Genomic DNA, 26,517 nt, shown 5'->3' on the forward strand with positions numbered 1-26,517 from the left:
TTTAACTGTTGAAAGTCTGGCTTTGATACTTAAATGTTGCTAAATTTCAACAAAATGGTTTAAATCTAATAGAAATGAGTCCTGGGATAAACACTGTACAGCTTACATTAATTGGAATGCAATTCCATTTGACCACAGTAAGTCCTTATTGATATTTTAATATTAATAAATCCACAAATGGTAGATGTCTTTACAATAACACACCTCATTTTCTCATTCTAGGCATCACATCCCCCCTCCAGTAGGTAACTTACAGTAGTAGCGTCCAGGTCTCCCAATATTAGGAAGAGTTACAGTCTTAGGAGAGTGGATGCTGCTATATTGTATGAGATATTTGCTCCCTCTCTCTAACTTTTTCAGGGGATAAGAGTTAGGCAAAACAGACACTGGTAGCTGAGTATCCTCACTACAGAGTGGACTATTGCACTTGATCGTGTTTCAAAAGTACAGATAAATCCCAACAACTACAAACTAGCATGCTTTACACCTCTGTCCAAATTACTAAACTTGACTTAAATTTTTGTTGTTGTTGTGGTTTTTTTGTTTTTTGTTTTGTTTTGTTTTGTTTGTTTTTCTCTTTTAGAGCTACTAACCCTAAAATATGGCTTGTCTTCTGTGAACAGTCTCTGATCCTGGCATTAATACCCCTTATAACTTCCCTGTCTGCAGTCTTTGCCTCACTGTACCCCTGCTTTGAGTGTGTACAGCAGGAATTGAAAATAAAAAAGCATTAAAGAACTGCTGGCACCTTGTGGTAAATGTTTGAAAAACATTTTTAGCAAAAGTTTAGACTGTAAAACATATGAATTTTATCCGACATTGAAACTATTCTGATGAAAAAAGGATCCATACTATTTTATTCTATTTTCCTCCTTTCTATGGAGGAAAATTTTCTGCCTGCTGCTTACAACACTACCTGTCACATGCAAAAAAAAAGCTTTTTTAAAAAGCAGTTTGCAAAGTTACAGTGGGCCTGGCTGCTTTCAAATGCTATAGTTTTGTTTGCAAGGCCACTGAGTGAGAGGCAAGACTACTGGGCCAGAGCAGATTTGTACGCAGGAAAGAAAGCTTAGCTCAATGGAAATATGTTTAGGCAGAGAAGATAACTCACATGTTTCCTTGTGCTGGTTTTGCTTCTTATTAACTCAGTGCAGAAAGGCAATATGAAAGACGTGACTTGGGTGGGATTTGAGAAAGGCAGAGCAGTAGTTTGGTGAACTAAGCTGGGAGGCTTTGCTCAGGAAGAATGAGGCTTCAAGGAGCCTTATTTCCAGGGAAGAGATGGGGCGGTAGGGAGCAGAGCTGCAAAGGTCACAAATGTAGCCAAGAGTAGGCCGAGTAAGTGAGAATAGGAAGAATAAGATTGGTATCATAGACCAGGAGACCCAACAGGTTAGATCAAATATATGTGTGAAGAAGACAAAACAGAAAGCTCTTATATGAAAACATTTCTTGGGAATGAGCTGAGCTGTGTTTCAGACAGTATATGAGCCTGTCTCTCATCTGTGCTTGCTTCTAAATTCGCTAGCATGCTGCATTTTACAGACCTTTTTCTTTCTATAAATTTTTTTATAGAAGCCAGGTTAGCTGAAATGAAAAATGGAGTTGTTTTTCTTAGATGCATGATTTCAAGGTTAGCAAGAAAACTTGGGGAAAATATAATTGGCCTGCACAAAACAAATAAAATCTAATTTTTATCAATGCCCTTTTAAACATTTTAGTGGATTGTTTTCATGGCAAAGTTCAACTTTGTTCCCAGGGTTTCTGACTGAACAACTTTTTACACATTTTGCTATCCTTATGAAAGACAGGCAAAATGGTTTAAGGAAATATTTTAAAAAATATTCATTATCTGGCAAAGATGAGGCCTGCTGTATTTCAGCCTAAAAAGGGAAAATTTTGGACGGTTTTAAAATTAACTAAAAAAGGGAGATAGAATAAAAATGAGGATACAACTGCCAACATAAGTTTTCATGTAATTCATTCTGCATCTTTAAAAAAAGTCAGCTTTATCTTTTTACATAGTCACATTTAGTATGTATGCATAATGCTTTGTGTATGATAATATCTATTATCTAGGTATGTGTTTTTGAGAGATATGCCCCTACATATGGGGCATATCTCTCAAAAATACCCCTACATATGGGTATTATGAGCACAGCAGTGAGGTACATAAAATCAAATAAGTCATAACCTAGAAGTAATCCTGGTTTTGTTTTGTATTTACCTGATTGGCTCTTGATTGACTAAATCCTTTGAGTTGCTTTTGGGTAGCTGCAGCTTGCATTCTTTTACTGTACTTGCAAGTATTTAATATGTTTTTGTTTGAGCACTATGGAAATGCTGACCAGCTAAGGAATGAGATGCAACTGAATAGAGATTTTCTGACTTAACTCCAAAATATAGAGGACCAAGAATCTTCTAAGCTGTCCTGGGTAAAAGTTAGGCGATGACTGTGAGGGCTGCCCATCTTTATGTCTCTTTAGGCTGGAGGCACAGAATTGCTAGCATGGACAATCAAAGCAAAATAAAAATATGAGAAAGTGAAGACATATTAACTGACCAATAAAAATAATAACATTCATGATAATCAAGCAACCAGACTGTAACTTGTGCTCTGAACCTTGCCAAATTTGGGGTTGCTGGCAAGCCACCAAGAATAGCACATCCAACAGACAAGGGCCCCTCATCTGGGAGAGCCTTGCTGCGGTCTCCAGAGAGCTTTGCCCTCTGAACTGACAGCGAGAGCATCCCAGCCGGTCTGAGCAAACGCCTGAGATCGCTGGGAAGGCAGACGCGGCTAAACTGGTGTGCTGTGTGAATTGAGAGTAAATGAAGGGGCTCAGTTGTTATTTAGTAAAAACAGTTTCCTAGGTTACCTTGGAGTAATTTTTACTGTGTTGGTATGATGTAATCAGCTGGTTTAACATTTAAAGCTAGTAAAAAATGTGCATATAATTAAAAAAAAAAAAAGATGTGCCTAATCACTTTCATTTTGCACCCACTTAGCTCAATATTAATTGTTTGCATTGGCTGAGGATTTACAAACAGGCTTAGGAGTGTAATAATTTAGATTTCTACATCTGATGGCCTGAAAGTTAGAGGGAGTAAAGAGTTTTGTCAGACTCCTAGATCTTTCCTCCCACACATGCTGGCCACCAGATAAATCATGTGTATGAGTTTATAGTGGAGTCAGTGCTGGATGTTAAGCAACACCCAGAAGTGAAGTTCTTGAAATAATTTCCTGTGAAAGCAACAGTAGACAGATTTGTAATCACAGATCACGACATTAATCAAGTAAACAAACCATCCATTTTTTCCTGTGACATTATTGAAATCCCTTTTAGGAACACTGAAAATTGTACATAATGACACTGCCTAATAACTGGAGCAAAATGGTACACAGTGCAGGCAGCTTCTCAGGTCTGTGGAGCACAGATGTAAAATTCCTCTCTAAAACCTGCTGAGTGCCAGCAGACATCTGAAATACTGCTTAAATATTCTAGTAGTATTAATGCAACTACTTATCTCCGTTGTAATTAAAACATTTTTCCTCTTTAAATTTTTACAAAAAAGTTGCTTGTTGCACTCTGTCAGCCAAGAGAAATTTCAGGCAGGGCTGAAAGTGAACCAGTAAATAAGGGTAAACTTTGTCCTGCACTGCTATTCACTCTGACAAATTCCCACTCAGTAAAAGCTGATGACAGCTGCAGACTGCTCAACAACTGCAGCTAATGTGGAGGAGTCTGTCCTAGGAAATAGGACAGGTAGGTTTCACTCAGTGTGCTTTAAGATGAGGTTTGCTGGAGAGGAGAGAACTGTGCGGTGTTGAAAGGGGAGGCTGCTTGTGGGGCTACACAGTGTCCAGTATAGTCCTGATTTGGTTTAGTGTTATGCTCTCATTAATGATGGTAGTGAAAGTATGTCAAGTCCTGCTGGTGACGCAGGCTTTGGAGACATTGGCAATACCGAGACAGACCTGGATATCATACAAAAGAAAACAAAAAAGCAAAACCAATCCAAAAAACATGGATGAGCTTTGAGTACTGAAGTAATGGCAATGGAATGAAATTCAGTATTAAAAAATGCAAGGCTGTGCCTGGGGGGACTAATATAAATTTCTAGAAGCAGAAGAAGAAGCTGGGAGCTCATCATCTGGAAATGTCTGTGTAGGAGGAGGGCTCATGGATTGGAGTAAGCGGTCATGGAGTGGCAGCAAGCTTCTGTGATGATTTGTTCATTTCCTAGGAACTAGTACTTGTAAATAACACTTATCAGGAAGATGGCTTTCCAAAGGGGATGGGAAGTGTGAGATGGCATGATGGATTGATCTGGATCTAATTTTAATACTGATGAAAGCATGCTAGCAAAGGTGGGGAAGGTTGCAGGAGGAAAACTTAGGTGATTAAGGGATACATGGGGAGGGTTGACATGTTCAGCAGAAAGGGCTGGGAAAAATATCTTTGCAGCAGGAGTCTGGGCAGATAAGAAAGAGGTACAATTACATTGGTAAAAGCCAGAGAAAATGATGTTGCAACTATTGACATGCAGGGTGGTGAGACATATGTTCCGGTTATGAAGCAATTAAAGAATATATAAGCCCTGAAGTGTTTTCAAGCTAAATTCAGGTTGGCATTCCATGAAGAATAATTAACACACAAAAGCTTGAACATAAAGAATTAAGACAGTAGAAGAATTCTAAATCCTAAGAAATTAAATTCATGCTAATCAAAAGGAGGAAAGAAGGATAAAGTTTCGGGCAGATAAGAGAAAAAGAGTAAAGGCTGAGGATTTGGAAAGTTAAAAACTGAGGAGACAGATCTCAGCTAAGAGGAGAAAGCGACTGAAGGGCTGCTTCTCTTGCATCAAAACTATTCAGTTATAATCACAGAAACGTTCACTTACGTTATGTCTTGGGCTATGAATGAACTCTGCAGGTTCTCAGATGAGTTAGTCACCATTGTTTTAATCTGTTTATCCTGTTTCCATAATAAATATATATTTTCCCCTTTAAACAAGTTTAAAGTTTAGTTTGTTTGCTGTTTGTTTTTCTTTAAATTGAGCTGTGGATTATTTTTCAACCTGGTGCACTTTTTCCAATACAGAATTTACATAAGTGCCTCATTTGTATGGGGTGCAGTCACTAAGGACATGCAGAACCATTTGGGTTTGTACAGCAGCAGGAACAACCTAGTCTAAGAGGGTATCCAAGCAGAAGACTGTGTAAATCTAGTAGAAACAGTTTCTGTGGAATGTGTATATACTCACTGTGTACTTCAGAGTACACGCATGTTTTGTACAGATACTTTTTTATTCCAGAGTTTGTTTGGCTTTTTTTACACAAGAATGGAAAAGCTGTATGTTTTTATTCGTAGAAACTGATGTTGAAACTAAAGCAGCATCCTGCACCACAGAATGTGAAAGTGAAGCCACAAATTATTTCTCTTTCATTTATCATCACAGTAAAACTAGTGGTGTAACTCTGACTCTGATCCTTTCCAGTCAGTCCTGAAAGGATTTATCTGTGTGCCTACAAGAGATCTGTTTGGTTTTAATATGTTTGGAGTTAATAGATAGCCATACTTTTTCAGAAGAAAAGCACTGGAAGACTAAACAAGTATGTAAATCCTAAAACCATAAGTGGGTACAGATGGACCTGACTTGATTTCTGAAAGGGTCTATCAGATAATGATTCTGTGGCTGGAGAAGTTCCTATGAAAGAAACTGAAATGGATTTCCTGGTTAACTCCTATTTAAAAGAAAAAGGGAAAAAAAAGGAAAATACATTAATTATTCCCTTTAAAAATATCTAGTCATGTAATAACTTTATAAGTCTTATGACTGACTTGTAACACTGGAAACTTTACATCACATTAAGTTTCAACGAGAGTCACTTTAAATAGGGAATTGCAGGCTGGCCCTTGGTTGTGGCTGCATCTGTTTCTGTGCTGTAGACCTGTGTGATTTTTAAGAAACATTAAAAAATTCTAATTTGCACAAGAAGGGGCTGGCGTTTAGGTGTCAAGATTCTGGATATAAATTAATTTCAGATTCTTGGATAAAGCCAAGTTGAAAATAGTACCTCCTGGATCATGAATTTTCATCATCCTGATAGTGATTGAATGCTGTAAAGCCTGTGTGTGAGGATGAACCAGGATCAACAGAATTACTTGGCTACTTGTAATTCATGGAACTCCAAAGCTTAAGTCAGTTTGTTCAGCAAGAGTCCAGAAAAATTTCCTAGTGGACTGTTATAGCTGTTCATTTTCAAAGAGGATATATTGCACTATCAGCTGGATTACTAACAAAAAAGGGCGTATCCTAAAAATAAGGTATCTTGTGTATGTTTTTATCAAATAGCACTATGAATTTGTCTTGCTGTAATGAGGTTGATCTGAGTCAGAACGCTCTCCTTTTCCAGTTGGAACTGAGCTCCAGGTACTTGCCTATTTCAAAAAAGTTTGATTTGAACATTAATTATTGCTATCGTGCTGAAAAATAAAGATTAGAGCTAACAGAAATGCATGGAGATGACAGTTTAGGGGAAGAATAAAATTTGTTTTAGAGTTCTACTATTTATTTTTCAGTGCCTACCATAATGCACTTCAGAGAAAATATTTTCAATTACAGCCTATATGTGTGCTCTTGCAATCCAAACTCTGCTATTTCAGCTTACTTTCCTGTCTGCTAGAAGTAAAATGAAAGAGCATCAAAACTCGATCTTTTTTCCTGTTACAATCTTTGAGATGCAGCTATATGTGATAAAGTTTTCACTGTGTCCAAGACAAAGCCTGTAGAGTTTTGACTAAAGATTAAGATATTTGAGTCAAGGGTCAAGATATTTAGTCTAGATGTATGGCAAGCTTCTTTGAGCAATCCTAAAAAGAGCAGTGGCTCCACATTTTGACCAGCACATACTAATTATCTGTTTGAATAATTAGAATCGCAGTGGGGGAAGGGAACCTCCTATTCATTATGCATGAATATTGAAGATTACATGATGTTTTTACCTAATTGCAGCTGTTTGCTTCTATCCTTAGTCAACATCTCCCCTCCCCTCTGCACTCCCATGCCATCAGCTGGCTGGCTGCAATCTCCTGTGTTGGGGGTAATTGCACCACATCACTTTCAATGGCTGGCCTGCAAGATGCTCTGTGATCCTTCTGGGTAGAAGGTTCTACTGAAATGTAAAATGTTATTAATTATTTTACATAAATTGCTACATTATTTGTCTTGGGTATTTGTGGTTTACAGCTCCAATAAAAGAGGAGGCTGACCACACTGCATGACTCAGTGATATGTAACTGGATACAAAGCTCTTCATTTCCAGGTCAGCCACTTGCCATTGTCCCATGGCATTTGGTGAGTATAAAGTAAGTAGGCTATTCTACTTCCTAGTAGCTGAATGTTCCCAACACAAACTCCTGACACACTACTGGCCATCATGCCCATTGCACATTTCTGTCTCCAGAGAAGTTGGACCCAAACTTCTTCCTTAAGTATTTTAAGTGAGGGTGTTTCTAATGGAGTAGTACGTTTGAGCATGTGTGTGAGAGCGGGAGATCTTTGCTCCAGGTTTCATTTAGACTTCATCCAATCCAGTGTTTATCTCAGAGTGCTTATGTTCAATAAATTTGGGGCAGTTCTCACAAAAGCTTTTTCCAGATATTTTATTTCATTACAGTTTGGAGAAAAAAACCTTTGATACAGCTCAGTGCTGAGCACTTTGATCTGAGTCTTCTTAAACAAAGAATGTCTTTTTCTGAAGAACCAAAGTGACTTGGTAACATGTACCCCGTTTTCTTATTAGTAACTTGAAGAATCCATGCTTAGCACTGCTTTACTTTAGTTTCTTCTGAAATTGTGGATATTTACATTTTTATGTCCTTGCTAGTGACAGCTAGCCGGGCCAGACAGCCTCCCTTATGCAGACATTTGTGCAGACAGTCCCTCTGTCCACTACAAAAACATGGGACACCCAAGTTGAACTAAATGCTGAATACCACCACATGGGTTTGCAGTGGTCTGTAACTGAAAAGGTTCACTGGAAGCAATTTGCAAAGAAATCCTTAGGAAACCACCTGGATGGTTATTTTAAATTAAAAAAGGAAGAGATGCCACTTTAAAAAAATAATTTTTAATACTAGGTTTAAGGTTCCATACATGTGATAGTCATTAAAGCTTATTTAACCCTGAAATTATCTGGCCTCTTTAATTCCACAGGGACTGTAAGGCTCTTGGGTTAGAAATGAAAAATAATGTCAGAACAAAAATGAGACTTTCCTGAGTGCAGGACCATTATTACAGAATATTTTCTTAATCAAGCCTCTTTAAGTGCCCAGCAGTGGAGGAAAAAAATAATCAGGTTATGCTGCTTTTATCCACAGGGCATTTGCTGATGCTTTGGGCCACTGATTGACATAGGCAAAAGTCAGTCCCAAGGGCTGGACACACTCACCTAAAATGCCTGTAGGACCTGTGATTTGTCCATCCACAATCTCAACTGCAGAACACCCAGTTCCTTCTTACAATACGCATTTGGGATAATCCCAGTACACTCTGACGTTTGGGCTCTTAAAAGTCAGAGCTTTCTGGTTGTTGAGACTGGAAACTTTCAGCAGAAGCAGTGATTTTTGTCAAGTTTCAGTTACACCAAACATCTGTGGTGTGCCCCACCACCCTTTCCCCAAGGATGAAACATTCTGCAGGGAGGGTGTTGCAAGAATTCCTGAACTAGACAGCTAAGCTGGAGTCATAACTGTCCTGGCCAGGGCCCTAGTTTTTAGGAGGCTCCCATTAGAATTAAAACATCCCATAACTCTCATCACAACAGCCCTATTCTTAATGAACATGGAAATGTAAGGCTGGGGTTGGAATGGGGGGAGAATGAACAGACAGACAAGTAAACAGATAAAGAGGGAGCTCTTGCATGCAAGTGGAATTTCCTCTGAGCACAGGACATTCTTTATCATTAACTGGTCTGTCACAGGAAGGAAAAGGGGAAAACAGAGTTTCCTGTTAGGGGGAAGGAAAAAATCAATAGGCTTTGGAAATACCTGTCTGGAAAGAACTTTTTGTTTTGCCATCAGCAAGAACAAATAAGTTTTTAACTCCTTTGGAGCATGACATCTGTTTTAAAGCAATTTCTTGAAATAAGACTTCAGTGTAAACATCTAATTTAGAAATGCAGTTCAGACTGCTTTGATCTTTCTTGTTCATTTCAGAAAATGCTCTTCCTCCTAGAAATATCTTGTATAAGACACTGTTTTGAAAGCTGTTTAATTCTTCTGAGTCTGTGTCTATGAACATAATAATAATTAGGAGGGCCATTTGCCATGCACACACAGTCACTCCTGTGATATTATGGTTAAGGTGATCACAGATGGGCAATGGTCTGCTATTGCTTCTGGTGAACAAAATTTTCTTTTTGGAAAGACAAGACTTACCAAGCAAGTCCTCAAAGCCTCAGGAGGACAATGAACTACTTTGTGGCTCCTGTATCATCACTTTTTTTTCATTTTGCTTTGAATATCTACAGTGGTAGAAGTGTGGGGTTTTCAGAAGAGTGAGAAGAGGCATAAAGACTGCAGGAATGGATGTATTATATGCACAAGCAGCCTCATGGTAACCTGGGTTGCTCAGGGTAATCCTTTTTCTCTTTAGGTGGTAGCTTCTCTTTGCAAAGCTGGACCAGGGGATTTAAAGTCGTTCCTCAGTTGTAGCCACATTCCCGTGTTCTGAGCCAGGGGTCTATCCTGGCCCATGACAAAGTTTACAGCAATGTAAGTGGATAACTGAATGAGCAGAAGCTATGTGATCCAGCAGTGTAAATGTAAGAAGACAAAATAGAAAGAAGGAAGGAGGGAAGATGACCTCTTAGACATGCACAGAAAAAGAGGTGGAAGTTTCATTTTTTTAAATAGAGAGGGAGAAGTGGGATAAGCTTAAAATGAACCTATCAGCAAGGCTGGAATTAAAAGAGGGCTTTAGGAATGATCTAACTTTTATTTTATTACATGACAGAAGACAAAAAATCAATAGCTGGTAATTCAGACATAAATGAGTTATACAGGCCATTGACACAATGGACCAAACTTTATAACAACCACATCTGATGCTGTCAAGCCACAGGCTTCAGTGGCGCCAGTAATAATTATGGCTGATCACCTCTAATTCAGAGCTGCCTTGCTTGATAAAGGTGTCACTCTGAGTGCCTGCAGCCTCAGTATCTATTGAGGATGTCATCCAGCAGGTCAGGTTGCTGTGGAGAACTGTGTTTTTTAATTGAATAGGACAAACCCTTAGTTTTCTCCTCTTCTCATTCTGTCTGTAAAAATCATATGTATCTTAAACAAAAAATCACTTGAATTCATGACTGAATCTACTTGAATTCAAGATCAAACTACGACAGCAGCTAGTGGTGTTGATCCATAGAAATCAACACTATATATATTCTAAACTATATATCAACACAATATATATTCTAAAAATAATTTAAAACCATAAGAGTATTCTCAGGAGGAGACTTTGGTACTTTACAATAATCTCTGTTGCACTGCTGCTGTAATCAATTAAAGAACCCACCCCAAAAAAACCCCAGTGTGGTAAAATGCTGCTAGGCAATAGAAATTGATTTTTCATAAACTCACATCATCATAAGGAAGAAAAGGAAGCACACTGACTTTCCTGTTTTCCTACTGTTTTCTAAATTTGGGGGGCATAAGTGCCATCCATTGAGTGTTGGCAAACTGAGTTTCACTCAGAGATATGAGGTGAAGTGGCTTTGTGAAATAATTCTTGATCTAAAAAGAAAGGAGACAAATACCTCTATGGTGTTTTATGTGCCATTAATACTTACATCCGCAGTTTGATGTCGAAACTATTAGTCTTTGAATTGCTCGGGGATGCTATGTGTGCTTAGACATTTTAATTTATTATGATTATGATTATGATGAATATTACTTTTATTACTTAGGCTTTGCATTCTTTTGTGGACCAACTGCTTGGTACTGCGTTGACTACAATCAATTGGGAGTGATGAACAGTGAGGAAGCCCTCTGTGGGGGAGGACGTGAGAGGTATTTCAGCCGCAGCCACTGTGGCATTTAGCATCAGGAGCACTTTGATGAGGCAGACCACTTTACACCACAGTAGCTTATCCTAGCGTGCGTGAAAGTTTATTATAGGTTCCGTTTAGAAACATTCTCTATGCTTAAAGAAACCAGACTTGTGAGACAAACACGGGAAAGGCAACAAGAGCAGCACAGCTGTGAGTTAGTTACAAGCTTGCCGTGCTGTGTGGCTTTTCTGGTACTTTTTTTCTGTTGTGGGGATAGAAGGTGCCTTGCACCTGTGTGTTTGGATACGGAGGAATACGGTGCAAGAAACAGCCCCGTCGTTTTCCTTCAAAAACCCGGGGCTCAATTCCAGCTGTGCTCCGCCGAGGCAGAGAAATCCCGGTCTGAGGCATAACCTGCAGAGCAGCGCTCTCCATCTCCCAGACCCACACACACACACGCCCGCTGCTCCCCGGCTCCTCCGCTGCCCTCCTCAGCTCAGGCTCGGTCTCCTTCCTCTTCCAGCGGCCGGCTCTTCCCGAAGCGCGGACCGTGCGGGCGCTCGGAGCCATGCGGGATATCCTGGCGATCCCCAATCGATCCTGTCAGCCCCGTGCCTGGTCCCAGGGTTTTCCTGCGCTCCGGCCGGCAGCTGCGCAGGCCCTTCACAGGCAGCACTGTTTCTTTCTCTGTTTACTCGTTTCCAATGGCAATTGCACCACCGAGTCTCAGTACGTCTGGAACTTGGCCTGGGGCTGTTTTGGTTACATTGAAGTTTTTGCTTCAGCGCTGCCAGATTTAAATGGTGACTTCACCAGCACTGAGCTAAAAAGGAGAAAAGGGGAGGAGGGAGGTAGTGCAGCGAGCGGGAGCGAGGGAGAGGGCCAGGGCATTACATCATCGCTTGGACGGGAATCAAATGGGAAGGATATGACTCACTCGGGCTAGTTAAGCTTTGGCTCAAGTTCTACATACACTCATTCCAGGGCTCTCATGTTCTGCACCTCAGCAGGGAATTCAGGCTCAGTGATGTCCATGAGGTTTGTTTTTAATTTTCTTTTCCTTTTCTGATTTCTATATAGTTTCCCCCCCTCCTCGCCTTCCTCCTCCTCCTCTCCTCCTCCCCTCCCGAGTCCCTTTTTCCCACTCTTTTCCACTTCTACAGAGTTTGTTTTCTGGTGCGTGTAACCTCAGCTCTTAGGAGCAGAAGCTGCTTTTTCCACCAAACCAAACCCAAACAAGGAGCACAGCAAACTTGAGAGAAGTTTGGTAGTTTGTTGTGGTTTGCTGTCCCCCCCCTCCATCATTATGTTGCTCCTAATCGGAGGAGACAGGGAGAGAGTTAAAATGCGGGAACCAATCGCTTGGACGGTGATGTAATGCTGGAACTGCAGGGTTGTTAAGTAATGTGAGAGGAAGGGGGTCAGGGTTGCAAAGCATTTACCTGCTGTCAAGGGGCTTTAAGTTTATTATCAATTGCAGTGACTGTAACTGGCTTCAGACTGCACTCTCTAATTATTCACAGACTCTCCTTTTTTATCTTTTATTATTAAAAGTATAACTATATTACGGTATTTTTAAAAATGTGATATTATCACAGCTGCGAATTATTTTCCACTGGGGTTTTTTGATATTTTTAAAATAGCTTGAAACTGGATGTCTCTTTCACAAAAAGCCCAGAGAGAGCAAAAAGAAAAGAGAAAGGCAGAAAGGGGTGGTTCTTCGAGCGTGGCTGGCGAATTTGAAAGTGTTTGAAGAAAGCAGTTCAGCCTCTGCCTAGCAGAGCGAGTAAAAGCTTCTACTGTTGGAAATCCGCTGTAGAAAATAAAGCGTTTAAGGGAGGCAGTTTGCAGAGCTCATCTCAACAAGCCTCAGCTTTTCATCTCTACCACTCTTCAGCAGGATTCTGATCCTTGCCTTATCCCGGGCTCGTGGCTGTCTTGCCTTTGCTGGGACTGCAGAGGTCCCGACCCTGCACAGCAGATCCCCTCCTGTCACGGTTCTGCTCTCCAGAACTGCCGGGGTCTTGGGGCACCTGCCTGCATGGATTTCCTTTACAGGACAGAGCACTGCGCTTGTCTTATTAAGTCTGTCAGTCTCCCTACAGACCTTTTAGTCTTTTTTTTCCACATAGCTAACAGTCTCTAGGTCTGATGCAAAGTGAGGAAAGGTACCTCTTCCCCCAGTTCACTGTGAGCACTTAGCCCTTAGGGTGGGCTACAGAGTTTAACGCTAAGCCCGTGCTCGGACACTGGTTGTGTTTAGGTGTGGGATGAATGTGAGATATCAGGTGTGTGTTGGTGTCCTGAGGATACCCATCCTGCTTGGAGGAGCTCTGCATCAGGTTTCTGTGTCAAGAGCTGTCTGCTCTTAAGGTATGACTCTCAGAAGTGCCTCTTTCAGAGGAAATTTTGTCTCTCAGGGAAGCACTGTATTGGTACCCACTGGAATTGCAGTGAACTACAGATTTTCTTGGTTAACTAAAGATAGCCTTAAACATGCTTTTGAGAGTTTAGTGGGTTTTTTTTTGGTTTTTTTTTTTGTTTTTTTTTTTGTTTTTACAACCTGTACTGGGGACTGACTGAGCAAAATAGCAGTGTCGTTCTGTGGTTGGTGGCAAAACCTCCCCCTCTCTTTCTGAACAAGACAAGAGCCCATGGCCAGCTCCTGTCCTCCCTTCCCTCTGGTAGCCCTCTGCAAAGCCATCTTATGTCGACCTGTTACGTTCCTGCACTTTATTCACAGGTTTTCCCTAAGTGCCCCTGAGTGATTTTCAAGCTCCTCAGTCAGCTGCTCAGGCACAAACCGTTGCTCACGGGCCAAACCCTTATCAGTGGAGAGGCCAGCGCTGGGCCGCGCGCGGGCCTGGCCCGTGTTGCAGTGCAGATATACCATATGGACCGGATTGCGCAGTGCTCTGTTGAGGAGGTGTGGGTTGGGGAGGGAGCTGTGCTGCTGCAGGAGTTCCCGTAGGATTTCTGACTCATACTTTCTCCCAGAAATGTTGGGAAGTGCAGCTCCACAGACCTTCAGAATAAAGCGCAGTAGATTCTTCCCTTTGCCTGCCCGCTTTAGATGCTGGGATGGACTTGTCTTCACTCTTTCCCTTCCTGCCTTTTCTGGCTGGAGACTTCAGGAAAAGTCCGTCAGTGTTGTCCTAGGATAGTGTCTAGCCATGCTGGCAAGATGCTGGGCAGAGGATAACAGACTGTCACACTCCATCTTTCCTCTGCAGAAGTGCATCCCTGCTATTTCTTTTATAGGACCACATGTAAAATATGTTGTGCAGCGTGGCCTGAAAGCCTTTGGGTATCGGATTGCATTCCACAGGGGATCAGAGTCTCACTTGTCTGGTATCAGCTATTAACATGTCACCTGTCTGGGAGGGCAGCAAAAGAGAATGTCCTGGTGCTCTGGACAGTGTGGACTGACTGATGACCCTGCTGTCTACTCAAACTTTCACAAATTACCCACCCTGCTGATTCACGCTCAGTGAAGTTAAGCAGAGGGTGTAAAGATGTAAATCCTTCTTGCCTTTCAGAAGTGCATTGCAACCCTAAGTTACAATTTACTGCTGCTACTTCACTAATTTCAGCACAGCCCCACAGGAAAAACAGTGGTAAAAGCTTAATTCAAAAAGCTGCTGTTGTGAATTCTGTGTGCATACACACACAGGTGTGTGTGTGTGTGTGTGTGTATGTATGTATATTGATTGTTGGAACAACAGAACATATAATTAATCAAGCATAACTGTCCAGGTGAGAGTCAGACAGTCTGGTTGTGCTTGACAGGTGTTTCTGAAATGCACATTCTTTTGGATAACAACAGAAAAAGGAAAGTAGTTGCCCATTTGGATTCCTCTGCTGCTAGCTGCTGAGACCCAATGTGCAGGTTTGCCAGTGGACTTGCAGCTTCATGGTCAGAGGTCAACAGCCCTGACAGTCAAGTTCCACACATTTGAAGCTGGGTCTTTTGGCTAGAGGATTTTCTTATTGAAGGATGATATCTTTAGGGACCTAATTTTTTAAACAGAAGCCAAGAGAAATATTAACAGTGCTCTGAAAATGAACATCAGAAGATATATTCAGAAGCACATGTAACCTGTCAAACAAACCAGAGGCCAAACACACCAGAGCTTGGGAGTGATGTTTGCACTGGAGAGCCAACTGTGCGTGGTCGGCCTGTGAAGAAAGGCAATCTGCTCCTAGCAGAGCCTGGCTGGACGAGTCCCAGTAAATTTCCCCATTAAGATCCCAAGTAACATTTCTGCCTGCATTGCTGAATGTGTGCATTGGCAGAATATCTGCTCTATAAGCTGTGTGATTTTAAACCATAATTTGGTGTTCCTTAGCTGGTCTCTGCATGCACAAAAAAAAATTGGCTCTGTTGCTGCAGTGCAAAAGTAAGAGGTAAATGTCAGACAGCATGTTGTTATTTCACTGAATGTCATCCCTTTGCTCCTGAATTCTTCAGTTTTCCTAGCTCTAACTTGAGACCTTTCCCTTAAACCTTTTTGAAAGACTCGGTTGATGTCTGTGAAGCCCCATGAAGCTTCCAGAGCTGGTGTCATGTGTGCTGAAATCAGGGCAGGTCAGGTGTTGGACAGAGGTGGTGGTGGGCCTGGCCACTCGTCAAGTTTTGGACACAGCAGGCAGGAAGACCGAGTTGTTTCCTGCACTTGGGGGGGCTGCTGGGGCAAAGCAGCCTTCTGCGCCCTTCCCCATCTCTCTGTGCTCTCACCTTCCCACCCTTCTTTTGTTCGTCCTGCACATGCCTGGGCCGTGTTCAGCCCAAACTGTTGAGATCAGCTTTGCTGAAAATTACACTTAGATCAAAATGTGAGTTAGGTTCCTCCAGTGTGAAGTGAATGCTGGGTCTGTCTCTGCAGCTACAGATAAACCAGATAGGAAGGTAATTACATCTCATTCCTATCTGACTCTCTTATTTACCATAATCTCTTTTAATCCCTTTGATACTCATCATAATAATGTTAATCTTAATGAACTCATTTGGTATTAATGCGGATGTGATTTGTAAGTTCAGAGCAGGCTTGCCATCCTTGTTTAGCGTTCATTAATATCCACTTAACTCTGTTTATGCTCTCTTTCTCCTGCAAATGGACTTGCATATCTTTGTCTTCCACCTAGAGGATGTGGCAATTCCCATAGTGGAACTCTCTTTCCACACTCAGGTTTGTATTTCCTTTCTGTTCTTCTTCCTACTTACAAGATCCCAGAGCAAAGAGCAGTTGGAAACACTGCATCCATCTACTAGTGGCTCTCTGTACCCTCTTGCTTAGTCATTTCTTCCACTTTTGACTTCAGGAGGAAGGACTGACTTGAAGGAACCCTTATCCTCTTATTTCTCATTCATGTGGCATTCCTTCTTAGATCGCTCCAGCGATATTACCTTACTATAGCCCTTGTTTTATTGTCTCAGAGGGTGAACAAGTAAGAGACACAACCCCTAGTCTTGGCAAAGAGACAAATTATTTGTTGCTTACTACAGTACTCTCCCCAAACGCTCTGTTTATGGGTGGGGTACCTTGCCCGAACAGTTTCCAGTGTGACCAGCCAATTTTAGTGAGTGAGGACTGCATTTGGATGTTGAGCCTGATCCAAAGCTTATTGCAGTGAATGGGAGAGCTGAGTTGACGGGCTCAGGATAAAATCTGTGGAACTATCCTCTTTTCAGTCCTTTGAGCACCCACATATTTTTTTCAACATCTCTAGCTTTGGAATGTGCCCTCTTGAAAAACTACTTGTTCAGCCACAGTGATCCCAGAGACTGATGAACCTTGGATCTCTATTAATGTGTGATTTCCTCTGTACGTGGGTGCTTGTGTTTGTTTTTAAACGTGGCATGGAATTTTTGTGTTGTGGTGCTTGCTCCCTCTCGACTTCCTGCAAATACATTTCTAAAGCCTGTATTGTCAAGTGGAGTGAATTATTTTTCAGTCCCAATGACATACATTTTGCTTTTTAGGTCTTTTAAAACCTGACAGGGCCCGGAAAGTATCATTTACTTAACACAACACTGTTTATTCCATCCTCACTTCCATTCTTCATTTTATGGCCTGATGTTTCCTTGTAGCATCAACTTCAGTGTTAAAATGAGTATCTTCATTGAAAGCATACAACTTTTAATTTACTGAAAGATTTCTGCACATTATAATAAAACTATAATAAAATTATTGGTAAAAACTACTAGTTGAGAGTGAGAATTGTAGTCTCTCAGCTGTATTTCTGTGGTGCTCTTTATTTTTACATCATATTTTTAATTCAAGAGCATTGCAGGATGTTTTCAAAATTGCAGCCATTAGTCAAACATATTAGAGCTCTGTATTAGTGTAAGTATAAGGTGTATTAGTTTAAATAACAAGATGGAGAATTTTACTGCAGATATCTGCAACTCTTGCACCATGACCATAAAGAATATGGGCGATGTTCTTCAGATGGGCACTGTTTTCTACAGATCAATAAATCTTTGTCCATTAGGAGAAGAAAAATTATAGTAATAAAAAAAGTTCATTATCACAAGTTCTGCCTAAAGTAATGTCAGTTGACTGTTTCACCACACTGGAAAAGCCCATCAGCACAGGTAATTTTATATGTCAGATTTAACATGAGCTAAATGGAACATTTTTCCAAATGAAGTCTTACAAACCAGAACAGAAAAAATGTGCTAGACCAGGTTCTTCCTTGACCTCAGTTTAAGGCAACTCAGTATCATGTCAGAAAAGTTCCAGTACTGTGTTCTTTGTTATCATTTGGTTTCCAGGTCAAAATGAACTTTTCTTTCACTGCAGCTAAGGACATGAGCTCTGTTTCTCTTGTATCATAGAACTGCAGGAATTCTCATTGCCCTGAATACTGTTCAGTTTTCTGATATACTTTAATGAGTGAGTTTCTTTAGAAAACTCATGTAGAAACAAGATTGGCTGAAAATTTAATCTAAACTCTAAATGAAGGTTCATTTTAACAGTTTGCCTGAATGACCAGATTCCTTGCCATTGGAATCCAGTGTCGACAAGTATCTCCTGTGGCCATTAGTATGAAAGAGGGATGTGTTGCACAAAGTGCAGATTGGTACACAGATCTCTGTATGTATGGATCTATTTGTGTATGTAGGAGGGGGGTGTGTGAGTGAGTTTGTCTCCATCTTTGAGACTGCAAGGCAGAATTAACTTCTGCTATTCCTAAGCAATCATACCAGGAAGAATTTATCACCTGAATAAGATTTCAAGTTGCATGACTTAAGGTGGTGATATTGGTATATAAATTTGATTAATACTTTATTTCTTTTTAAAGTTGACACTCTATTAGCACCCCTCAGCTCTCTCTCACATTTCAAGTTTTTCTTTAAGAATGAGAAATCAAATTTAAGCAACAGTTAAAGGGGGACATTGCTGTGCATCACTAAGTGTTTGATTTGGCTTTTTACTCGCTAATCTTGTGCATCATGGAACTTTTCCCAGCTACTGCAATTCAGTAGATATTCTAATATTTAGTAGTTAATTAAGCCATTTTTTCATTTAATTTAAACTATTTTGACAAGACTTTGTAGACCCCTATAAAAACACTGCACTACGTACTTCAGGAAAAGTAAAAAACCTTACCAGCAACATTTGTAAAAATATGCAAAAATAAGTTAATGTTATAGGGAAAAAAAAGAGTATAGAGATAGTTGGAAGAGCATGAATTTATAAAGGTCTTCTTAGAAAAGTGAAATGCAGCTGATTGATAAATTTCCAAAGAGGCTCAATAATTACTAAAATTTGAGCTTTTGACAACATTTTTTCAAGAGAAATTGGGATTTTTTTTCTTGTGCTGACAGCTGGCAAATACCTTTTTTGTTTTTTGAGAAAGGTCTTGAAAAAGAATGTTTTTTTTATTTGCTATGCACTGAAATATGATTAAGCCTTGTAGATTTCATTTTCTGTTTGATATTCATTGTCACTTTAAATAGTTCTGTTACTTCTGATTTGTTTATGTGGTCAAATGCCCAGAAAGTGTGACAAGTAGCAAATGATAAAGCAGACAATAATACTCTGGCATCTGCACATGCTACATTCCAGAATTTTAAACTTTGGTCTCACCTGGTCTCACCCAGAACAAGTTCTTGACTGAAAGCACAGCCAGCTGCGCCTCTAATACCTCTTTCTTTTTTCCCCCCTTAATAGACAGTTTTTATCTCATGGAGACTCGTTTTAAAGATGCAGTGCTCCAATAACAGGATGTTCTGAAGTGTAAATCAGATTGAGCTGGGATGTAGGAAGGGTCTGTGGCTTCCCTGTGTAGCACTGAGCACAAGAGCACTGAATTTCAGCAGTACATCTGCACTGGCATGTTTCTTGTGCAGAGCAATTATCAAATAGGACAAACATTACATATAATTATTAACTGATTGGCTTAGGGTCAGATATTTGGGTTTGCCCAAACAATCCCCAGAGAACTCAGAAAAATCTCTGTTGTGAGGGCAATGCAAAATTTTAGTACCCAACCCAAGTCTGGAGCAGTTTTAGGTGAAATCTGCTTGGGCTGTTGAATAAATCCAAACAAATGGGCACCCCAAAACTGCACACATGTTCTTGTGTGAGTCTGCAATGACTTCCTGGAAGGTGGGTCAGTTGCACAGAGGACAGATGGCATTATGGGCATCTTCCCTAGGCTGAATGGAGAGAGTAGCCACAGAAGCAGAGATTGGGGCAACTTGGTTTATTTACCCTGAAAAGATGGCTACCAGGGGATCTAATTGCAGCCTTCAGCTACTTACAGGGTAGTTACAGAGGAGACAGGGTCTGTCCCCCTTTGCAGCGTGAAGACAGAAGACCACAGGCACAAGTTTCAGTGAGAGAAAATCCCGTGACACCTAAAGAAAGAAAAGGTTCCAGCAGGAGAACTGTGGCAAGGCACAGCAACTGGCTGGAGTCAGTCTCTGCTACTGTAGATTTTCACACTTTGTCTAAAAAAGGCCCCCAGCAGCCTGCTCTGATACTGCATTTAGTCCTGGCTGGAGCAGGAGGTTGGACAAGGTGACCCTCTGGGGTGCCTTCTGACTGAAACTGTTCTCTGGACCTGCACTGGGCAGTGATGGCAGCACGGGCTGTCTGTGCAGGGGGTGGAAGCAGGGAGAATTTTGATGAGTGAAAAGCAATAAAAAAAGCAAAAGGTGAGATAAGAACATAATGTCATCTAAAGCATATCCTGTGCCTGCTTGTGTCCACCTTGACTTGAGAAATAAAGAATGCATGCACTTGACGTAACACTCTAAATGTGGACTCTGAATTGCTCTGTGCTTCAAGGTGCTTCATTTCCTAACTTTCCCATCATACTGTAAGAGACAGGCACTCAAGTTTTGGTAGATGCCTGATAAACGTGCAAAGATAAAACAGTAATCATGAAAACCAGCCATTTTTTGGCTGAAATATTAGCTAAAATACAGCCAAATATGTTTTCAGTCTGTAAACAGCTAAAGGGATCTTTTTCCCTCCTTGACTAAGCATTTGAAGTTTTTGCTTATAGTGAAGAATTGCAAGAGAATTCTAAAATCCTATGAGAAAATCCATCTCTGATGTATCTCCAAATTAGTCAGCTCTTAAAAAGTACCCTTCCCCCCCTCCTGTTTTTATTTTAAAAAAAAGTAATGGAATTAAACCATAACAAATAAAACTTTTGAGCCCCCCATTGTAATTTTCAGCATGTTTTGCATAACTAGGAGACAAGCTTTGTCCATAACCATGTGAGAGATCTATTTGCTAATATCCCTATAAGCTCAAAGTGTGTTTTACAGGAACTTAGCTAGCAAAAGCTGCTCCCTCTATAAAAGTAATGGCACATTAATGCCTTTTTGCAGTGAACTCCCTGTATACCTTATCCTGCATTCATGTTCGTCCATTAACTAATGACTATCCAATATGCTGTCACTACTATCACATGTAAAATCATGCATGCTCTGTTATTTTATTGTTGCAAAATTAATAATTTATTATCAAATAGAACATGAAGACTGAGGATCTGTATATGACTCTTCACTGACAAAATCTTCTGGAATGACACTGACTCAATCTTATATTTGTCTTCAGCTAAAAGGCTCACAGAAGCATGTTCAAACTTACGAAGTTTCTAAAAGTGCAGTCTTAGAGTGTACAGCCCTGTTCTCACTACGCCACTGGCACCTTCCTTATTGTCATGCATTCACCTTGTTTGCAAGCTCCTTTCTTGTACTCTAGACAAGCTTTGTCCTTTTAAAGAGCTGCTCCTGACGCTTTGGTAAATGTCAAAGATGATTTTGCACTGCTGTTGGATGCAGAGCAAATCACGGAATCTGGACGTGTGGTAAAAGCTTCCTGGCTGGAAGATATCCTTGGAAAACAAAACAAAAAGTCCCATACTTTCCTGTAGAATATCGTATTTTCCCTTGAAAACAGCATTCCTACCCAGTTAATTTATTACTCAATCTAATCAGTCTTTAAGATAGCTTTGAAATACAGTGTTTGTTCTGTTTTTCATTAATACATTGATACTGATGTTCAGGTTTCTAACTAGCTGTTAAAATCAGTTAGGAAAAATCTAGGAAAGAAGACATAAAAAGGGATGAATCGGACTATTGGGTTGTTTTTAACAGAGCAGGAAATGAAGAAAAACTGACAGATTTAAGGTATCTTTTGTGTCATTGCTGTCCTTCATGCAGGTGAGCTGTAACAGTAACCAGTTTTATGTGAATAACAGGGTTGTTGACTTAGTGGCTGAAATTAAAAACAGTAATTTAGTTTAAGTCAATATGATTTAATTTCTTAATTGTTCTGTCCAAATAAACAACAATGACATTCTCAGGTTTTCAAGACAATTAGATTTTTAAAATAACTCAGTAAATTTCCAGATTAATATGGCATTTCAGACTGGAATGTTTAGAAATGCTAAAAATTTCTGCTTTTCCGAATATTATATTCTTCTCCACTTCCAAGATTTATGTTAGTAAATTTGTTAGTGAATTTAATAATTTTGGTCAACCTGAAAGGGCTGCTCTAGCTTTTGAGCTTGGCTGTAATTTTCTGCATAAATCACAGCAGTTTCAGTGCAAGTGATAGAGTATATTTAATTTGCACATACTCTGTAGATAATTGAAGTGTCTATCCTCATGTAACTTCAGGGGTTTGAGTTGATATCAGGAGCCTCTATAAAAAGCTTTCTGTCATTTCTAACACAAGCATGGCACCATTCTCACAATGAAAAGTAAGGGGGCTGGTGCAAAAAAAGCTTTCGTAACTTAATTTTTTCCAATATATCTTAGTCCTCGCGTGGTGTGGGTTTCAGGGCCAGCAATGCATTGCGCTATACTTTCGTCATCTCTTCCTCCGGTAAAACTAACTGCAAGTTACTGTGGCTGAAGAAATCTTGCAAGGTTTGTAAAACTGAGGAATATTAAAGGAGGGCATGTAAATTCATGTAGCTAGATGATTGCAGGATTGGAGACTAGATGTCCGTAGAAGACGACTGAAAAAAACTTGTTTTTTCACCAGTGACGGATTAACAATAACTTTTCACTTTTAACAGCATTTCCAATCTTTCAAGACCTCTGGGAAAGAGCTTCTTTTTGCGGAAAACTAGAGAGTTAAACAGAGTTAAATCTTCTCTTTGATGCCTTTATTCCGTGGAGTTTCAGTAACTTGTTATTTTGTCTGTCTGGGGTTTTGGTGATTTGAAATACCAAAGGCAACTGTAAGGGATTTCACTTTTGCGTAGTCCTAAGGACTGGTAATCAGTAGGGCAGGTGTGACTGGATGCCAAAATGTTGATTGCATTTGAAAATCATGTTTTTGTTCCAATGGGATATTCCTCAATTATTTTTTCTTGTTCAGGTAAGAGTCGGAAGTTAATGAGGAAGCCCATAAAACTCCATTTTAAGATTGCATTCTTTAGGTCACAAAATGAAGGTCCTTTGGGTGAGATAAGATGTACTAAATATTAAACACATAATTCAGGATGACTATTTTTATTTAATGGCCTTTTTTTCTCAGAAAAGAGCACAAATGAAAAATATGTAATTTCTCTGTCTAAGAGGAAATTATCAAAACTTGACAAGTTTTCAGGTTTTTTGTTTTTGGTGAATAGCAAGTTTTGGCTGTGATATACTTTCAGTTAGTAAACTTTTTATCCCATAATGTGGAGTTCTCATTTTGTTGTTTCTCTTTGCGCTGATCCTTGATATGTTGCTTTGAAAAAAGTCTGAGCAGTTAAACCATATGTTTATATCATAGCTCTGAATGTCAAAATTTTAATTGATTTTCTCATATTAAGGGTTAGGAGGGGGCTGTATCATGTTCCACTACGTCATAAAAACAAAAATATTTAAAATATGTTTCAAATAAAATGAGGGGGGAGAAGAAAAAATGCTTAACTTAGAAAAGATGTGGGATTCATTAACAAAGGAAAATACTGGCCACGGACCAATGGCAAGCCAAATGTTTTGCCAGCAGTTTGCAGTTCACAGTCATCATTGCATGTCACTCCGCCTGCTGCACAAGCCCCTCCAACCATATAGGCCTTCCTTTTAAAGAGAAACCTGTCTGGTTTGAGTTGAATGAATTAATTTGGGTTTACTTAGTTTAAAAACAAAAATATAGAGGCCCCAATTTTATTTCATTATGCCCGTGGGTAAAGCAGTCCAAGGTAATTACAACCACAGTGCTGGTTGCTCTATCTTAATTAAAGAGGGTTTTTTTGCACAGAGGTTTTTGCACAACATAATAAAATAGTTTGTGGTCTGGCTAGCCTCAGTATCACAAGAGTGTACTCACTTGAGAAATTGTCCAGCTTTTCCAAAAGCTGAGGCCCTTTCACTGGAGAGGAAGCATGGAGCTGCTGAGCAGAGCACAGGTAGTTTACAGTAAGGGCACCATCATAAATCATGCAGCAAACAGCCTTTCATACAGTCTCGTACACTAAGTGGCAGGCTTGTCAGCAGCAATGAATCTGGACTTCAGTAGGTCTTTAAGCAATAATGTGCTCTGCAACATGTACCACTGGTTACACACCTGTGACCAAACCTCTTACTTTTCCAAACTTCAATGGCAGTGTTTTGGGTTGGGTTTTGGCTTTTTTGTTTTGTTTTTTGTTTTTGTTTTGATTTGTTTTTTGGTGGGGTTTTTTTTGGTTTGTTTTTTTTTTTTTTTTTTTTTTTTGGTACAGGGCCTGTCTTCTTTGCAAATAAATATGAGTTATTGCTTAGCAAATAGTTTTAAAGAAAAGGCATCAAAGACATTTAAATAATGTACTTGGCATGCTAATTAAAAAAAATCTCTGAACTCAACTCCCAACAAGCACGGGTGAGATGGCCTGTTATTAGAAAAGTCAAAGGAGGCATGTTTGCTCATTGAATAAATCAAGTAGCGTTGTAAAAACACTGTCTCAGGGATGATTAAGGGTAAGTGGTTTTCATTACTACGTTAAGTTCTCCTTTCTGTTGTGGTGCTTTTTATATCACATCAAGCTCAGCTATTTACTTATGCTGCTTTAAAAAGCTCCAGCCCCTCACTTACTTAAATCACGACCCAGTGCATTGATTCAAAAAGACAGCAACTCAAGCTGACTTGACTTGATGCTCAGGAGCCTGACACAGGTCCTTCCTTTGTAAGCTCTCTTTCTACCCTTGGTAAAACTGCATATACCAGTGGACCAGACCCCAGGGTAATCCGAGTCAGTAAAATTTCACTGCTTTCAACAAATTCTTCTCCCTACCTGATGCTAGTGGTTTTCTTCAAGTTGCACAATTTTCCTTTTTCATAGATCTGAATACTCTGGTTTTAGGGCCACCAAAAGAATTGTCCTGAGCCAGATCATAGTTGTGCTCCCTTGCACATTGGCAATATTTATTTGCCAGTTATTTCAATATTTATGAAACTAGCAGGAAGGGTCTCAGGGTTGGCATAAGGAACGTCAAAAAGGCCCTAGATGCCTTACTGAGTGAGTGACTGGCAGTGGATTTTGTCTCTTTCTGTTGGGGACATGGATTCTTGTATGGAAGGACAAGTAAGTTTAGCTTCAACTGCCTTAACTGGCACAGCTTCACCTGAGCTTGCATTTATGGAGAAGGAAATGCCAATGGGATGTGCACTGTACCCCAAGGCAGGGCTCCAGCCAAGGGGAGGGCAGCCCTCAGCCACATGTGGGCTGCTCTGAAGCACCACTAACAGTGGCTGCCTGCAGGACAAGGGGAGCTGGAATATGTGGTGTTTCACAAAGCTGAAGTGTCTTCCAGCCTCCTTAGGCATGGCTCAGGTCCTTGGCAGCACTGGCTACATAAGTCTAGGCGTGTGATTATAGACAGCTGTGCTTCCTAGAGGTCTTCAAGCCTAGAATTAGCCATGTGTAAATGGGGAGAATTAGCCTAGAGGTGGACCTGAGAGACTTCCATCCTCTGCTCTGAAGTTGAGAACATGAAAACACTGGCTTGCTTTCCACTCTATGTGGCAAGGCTGAAGCAACAACATCCAAATACGCTTCTAGGATGCAGCTGCCAAAGAAACGTTTCACAATGAACACAGAGGGGCATCCCTGTGGCAGCCTCAGCTGAGGTGCTAATGATTTCATAACCTGTTCCTTTATTATGCAATCTACGATACCTGCTGAGACTGTTCAGCATGGGAGTGCCTGCTGCCAGGCAGGAGCCAGGGCACAATGGTGGATTGATAATGGGTTTGCATGTGGAACAAATCTGTACTGTGTGTTTTACATACATGGCTTTGAAACTACAAGAAAACAGCCACTTTCTATTTCCATTTGTATTAGAGGCTTCTTCTGAATATATGAAATAGACATTTATTGTGACCATAACCCTACTACAAATTAAGATCAGATCCCAAGTCCCCTGTGAAAAAGCTGCGCATTGTAATATGTGGAGATGTCAAAAATGATACTAAATGACACTTAACTTTAAATCCCAAGCATTAGGCTTATCCATAACTTAGAGTTAAATCTACACCGTAAATAAGACCAGGAGCTAAGCAAGGTTTACAGGGGTGGGGGATGTCCCAGTAGATGTATAGCCACAAACTGAAGAATAAACAGCTGGTTGTATGTGTCTGCCAAATACAAAGTGTCTTGCATATATACTGCTGCATTTTCTTTTCTCAAGTCACAGATTACCTTTGTTACATATCCTACATGGACTGGGACAGATTTATATGAGGTGCAATGTTGATTCAGATGGTTTGTTGCCATAGAGAGATAAAGGCAGATTTCTGGTCTAAAGGTACACATGTTCCTAAATGTTTAGTTTCTCATCAAATTTTATGTACGAGACATTTTAAGGACTTGTTATCTGGTAGGGTAATACAAGGTCTAAATCCACGCTTCACAAAATACAGAGAGCTGGGGAAAATAAAATATAAACATGCAGCTGACCTGCAATCTGACTTTGCCCCTATTTTTTATGCTCATCATATTTGCCTTTCCCATTA

The 26,517-nt window shown here is 40.2% G+C and overlaps 1 protein-coding gene across 10 annotated transcripts in view; it reads left to right on the forward strand.

Annotated features, from left to right (window-relative positions):
• The window catches only part of CREB5 (cAMP responsive element binding protein 5), a 262,858-nt gene that overhangs the window by 148,818 nt on the left and 87,523 nt on the right, over positions 1-26,517 (forward strand). Inside the window, exon 1 of one of the 10 annotated variants that reach the window (XM_038129989.1) lies at positions 3,551-12,097. The exons of the other annotated variants lie outside the window; for them this stretch is intronic. Within the exon in view, the coding sequence (XP_037985917.1) occupies positions 12,051-12,097 (47 nt within the window). The 5' untranslated portion in view covers positions 3,551-12,050. Of the gene's footprint in view, positions 1-3,550; positions 12,098-26,517 lie in introns of those variants that run through there. 10 annotated transcript variants of the gene reach the window in all.

This window comes from Motacilla alba, chromosome 2, assembly GCF_015832195.1.
Source record: "Motacilla alba alba isolate MOTALB_02 chromosome 2, Motacilla_alba_V1.0_pri, whole genome shotgun sequence".
In the NCBI taxonomy this organism is placed as follows: domain Eukaryota; kingdom Metazoa; phylum Chordata; class Aves; order Passeriformes; family Motacillidae; genus Motacilla; species Motacilla alba.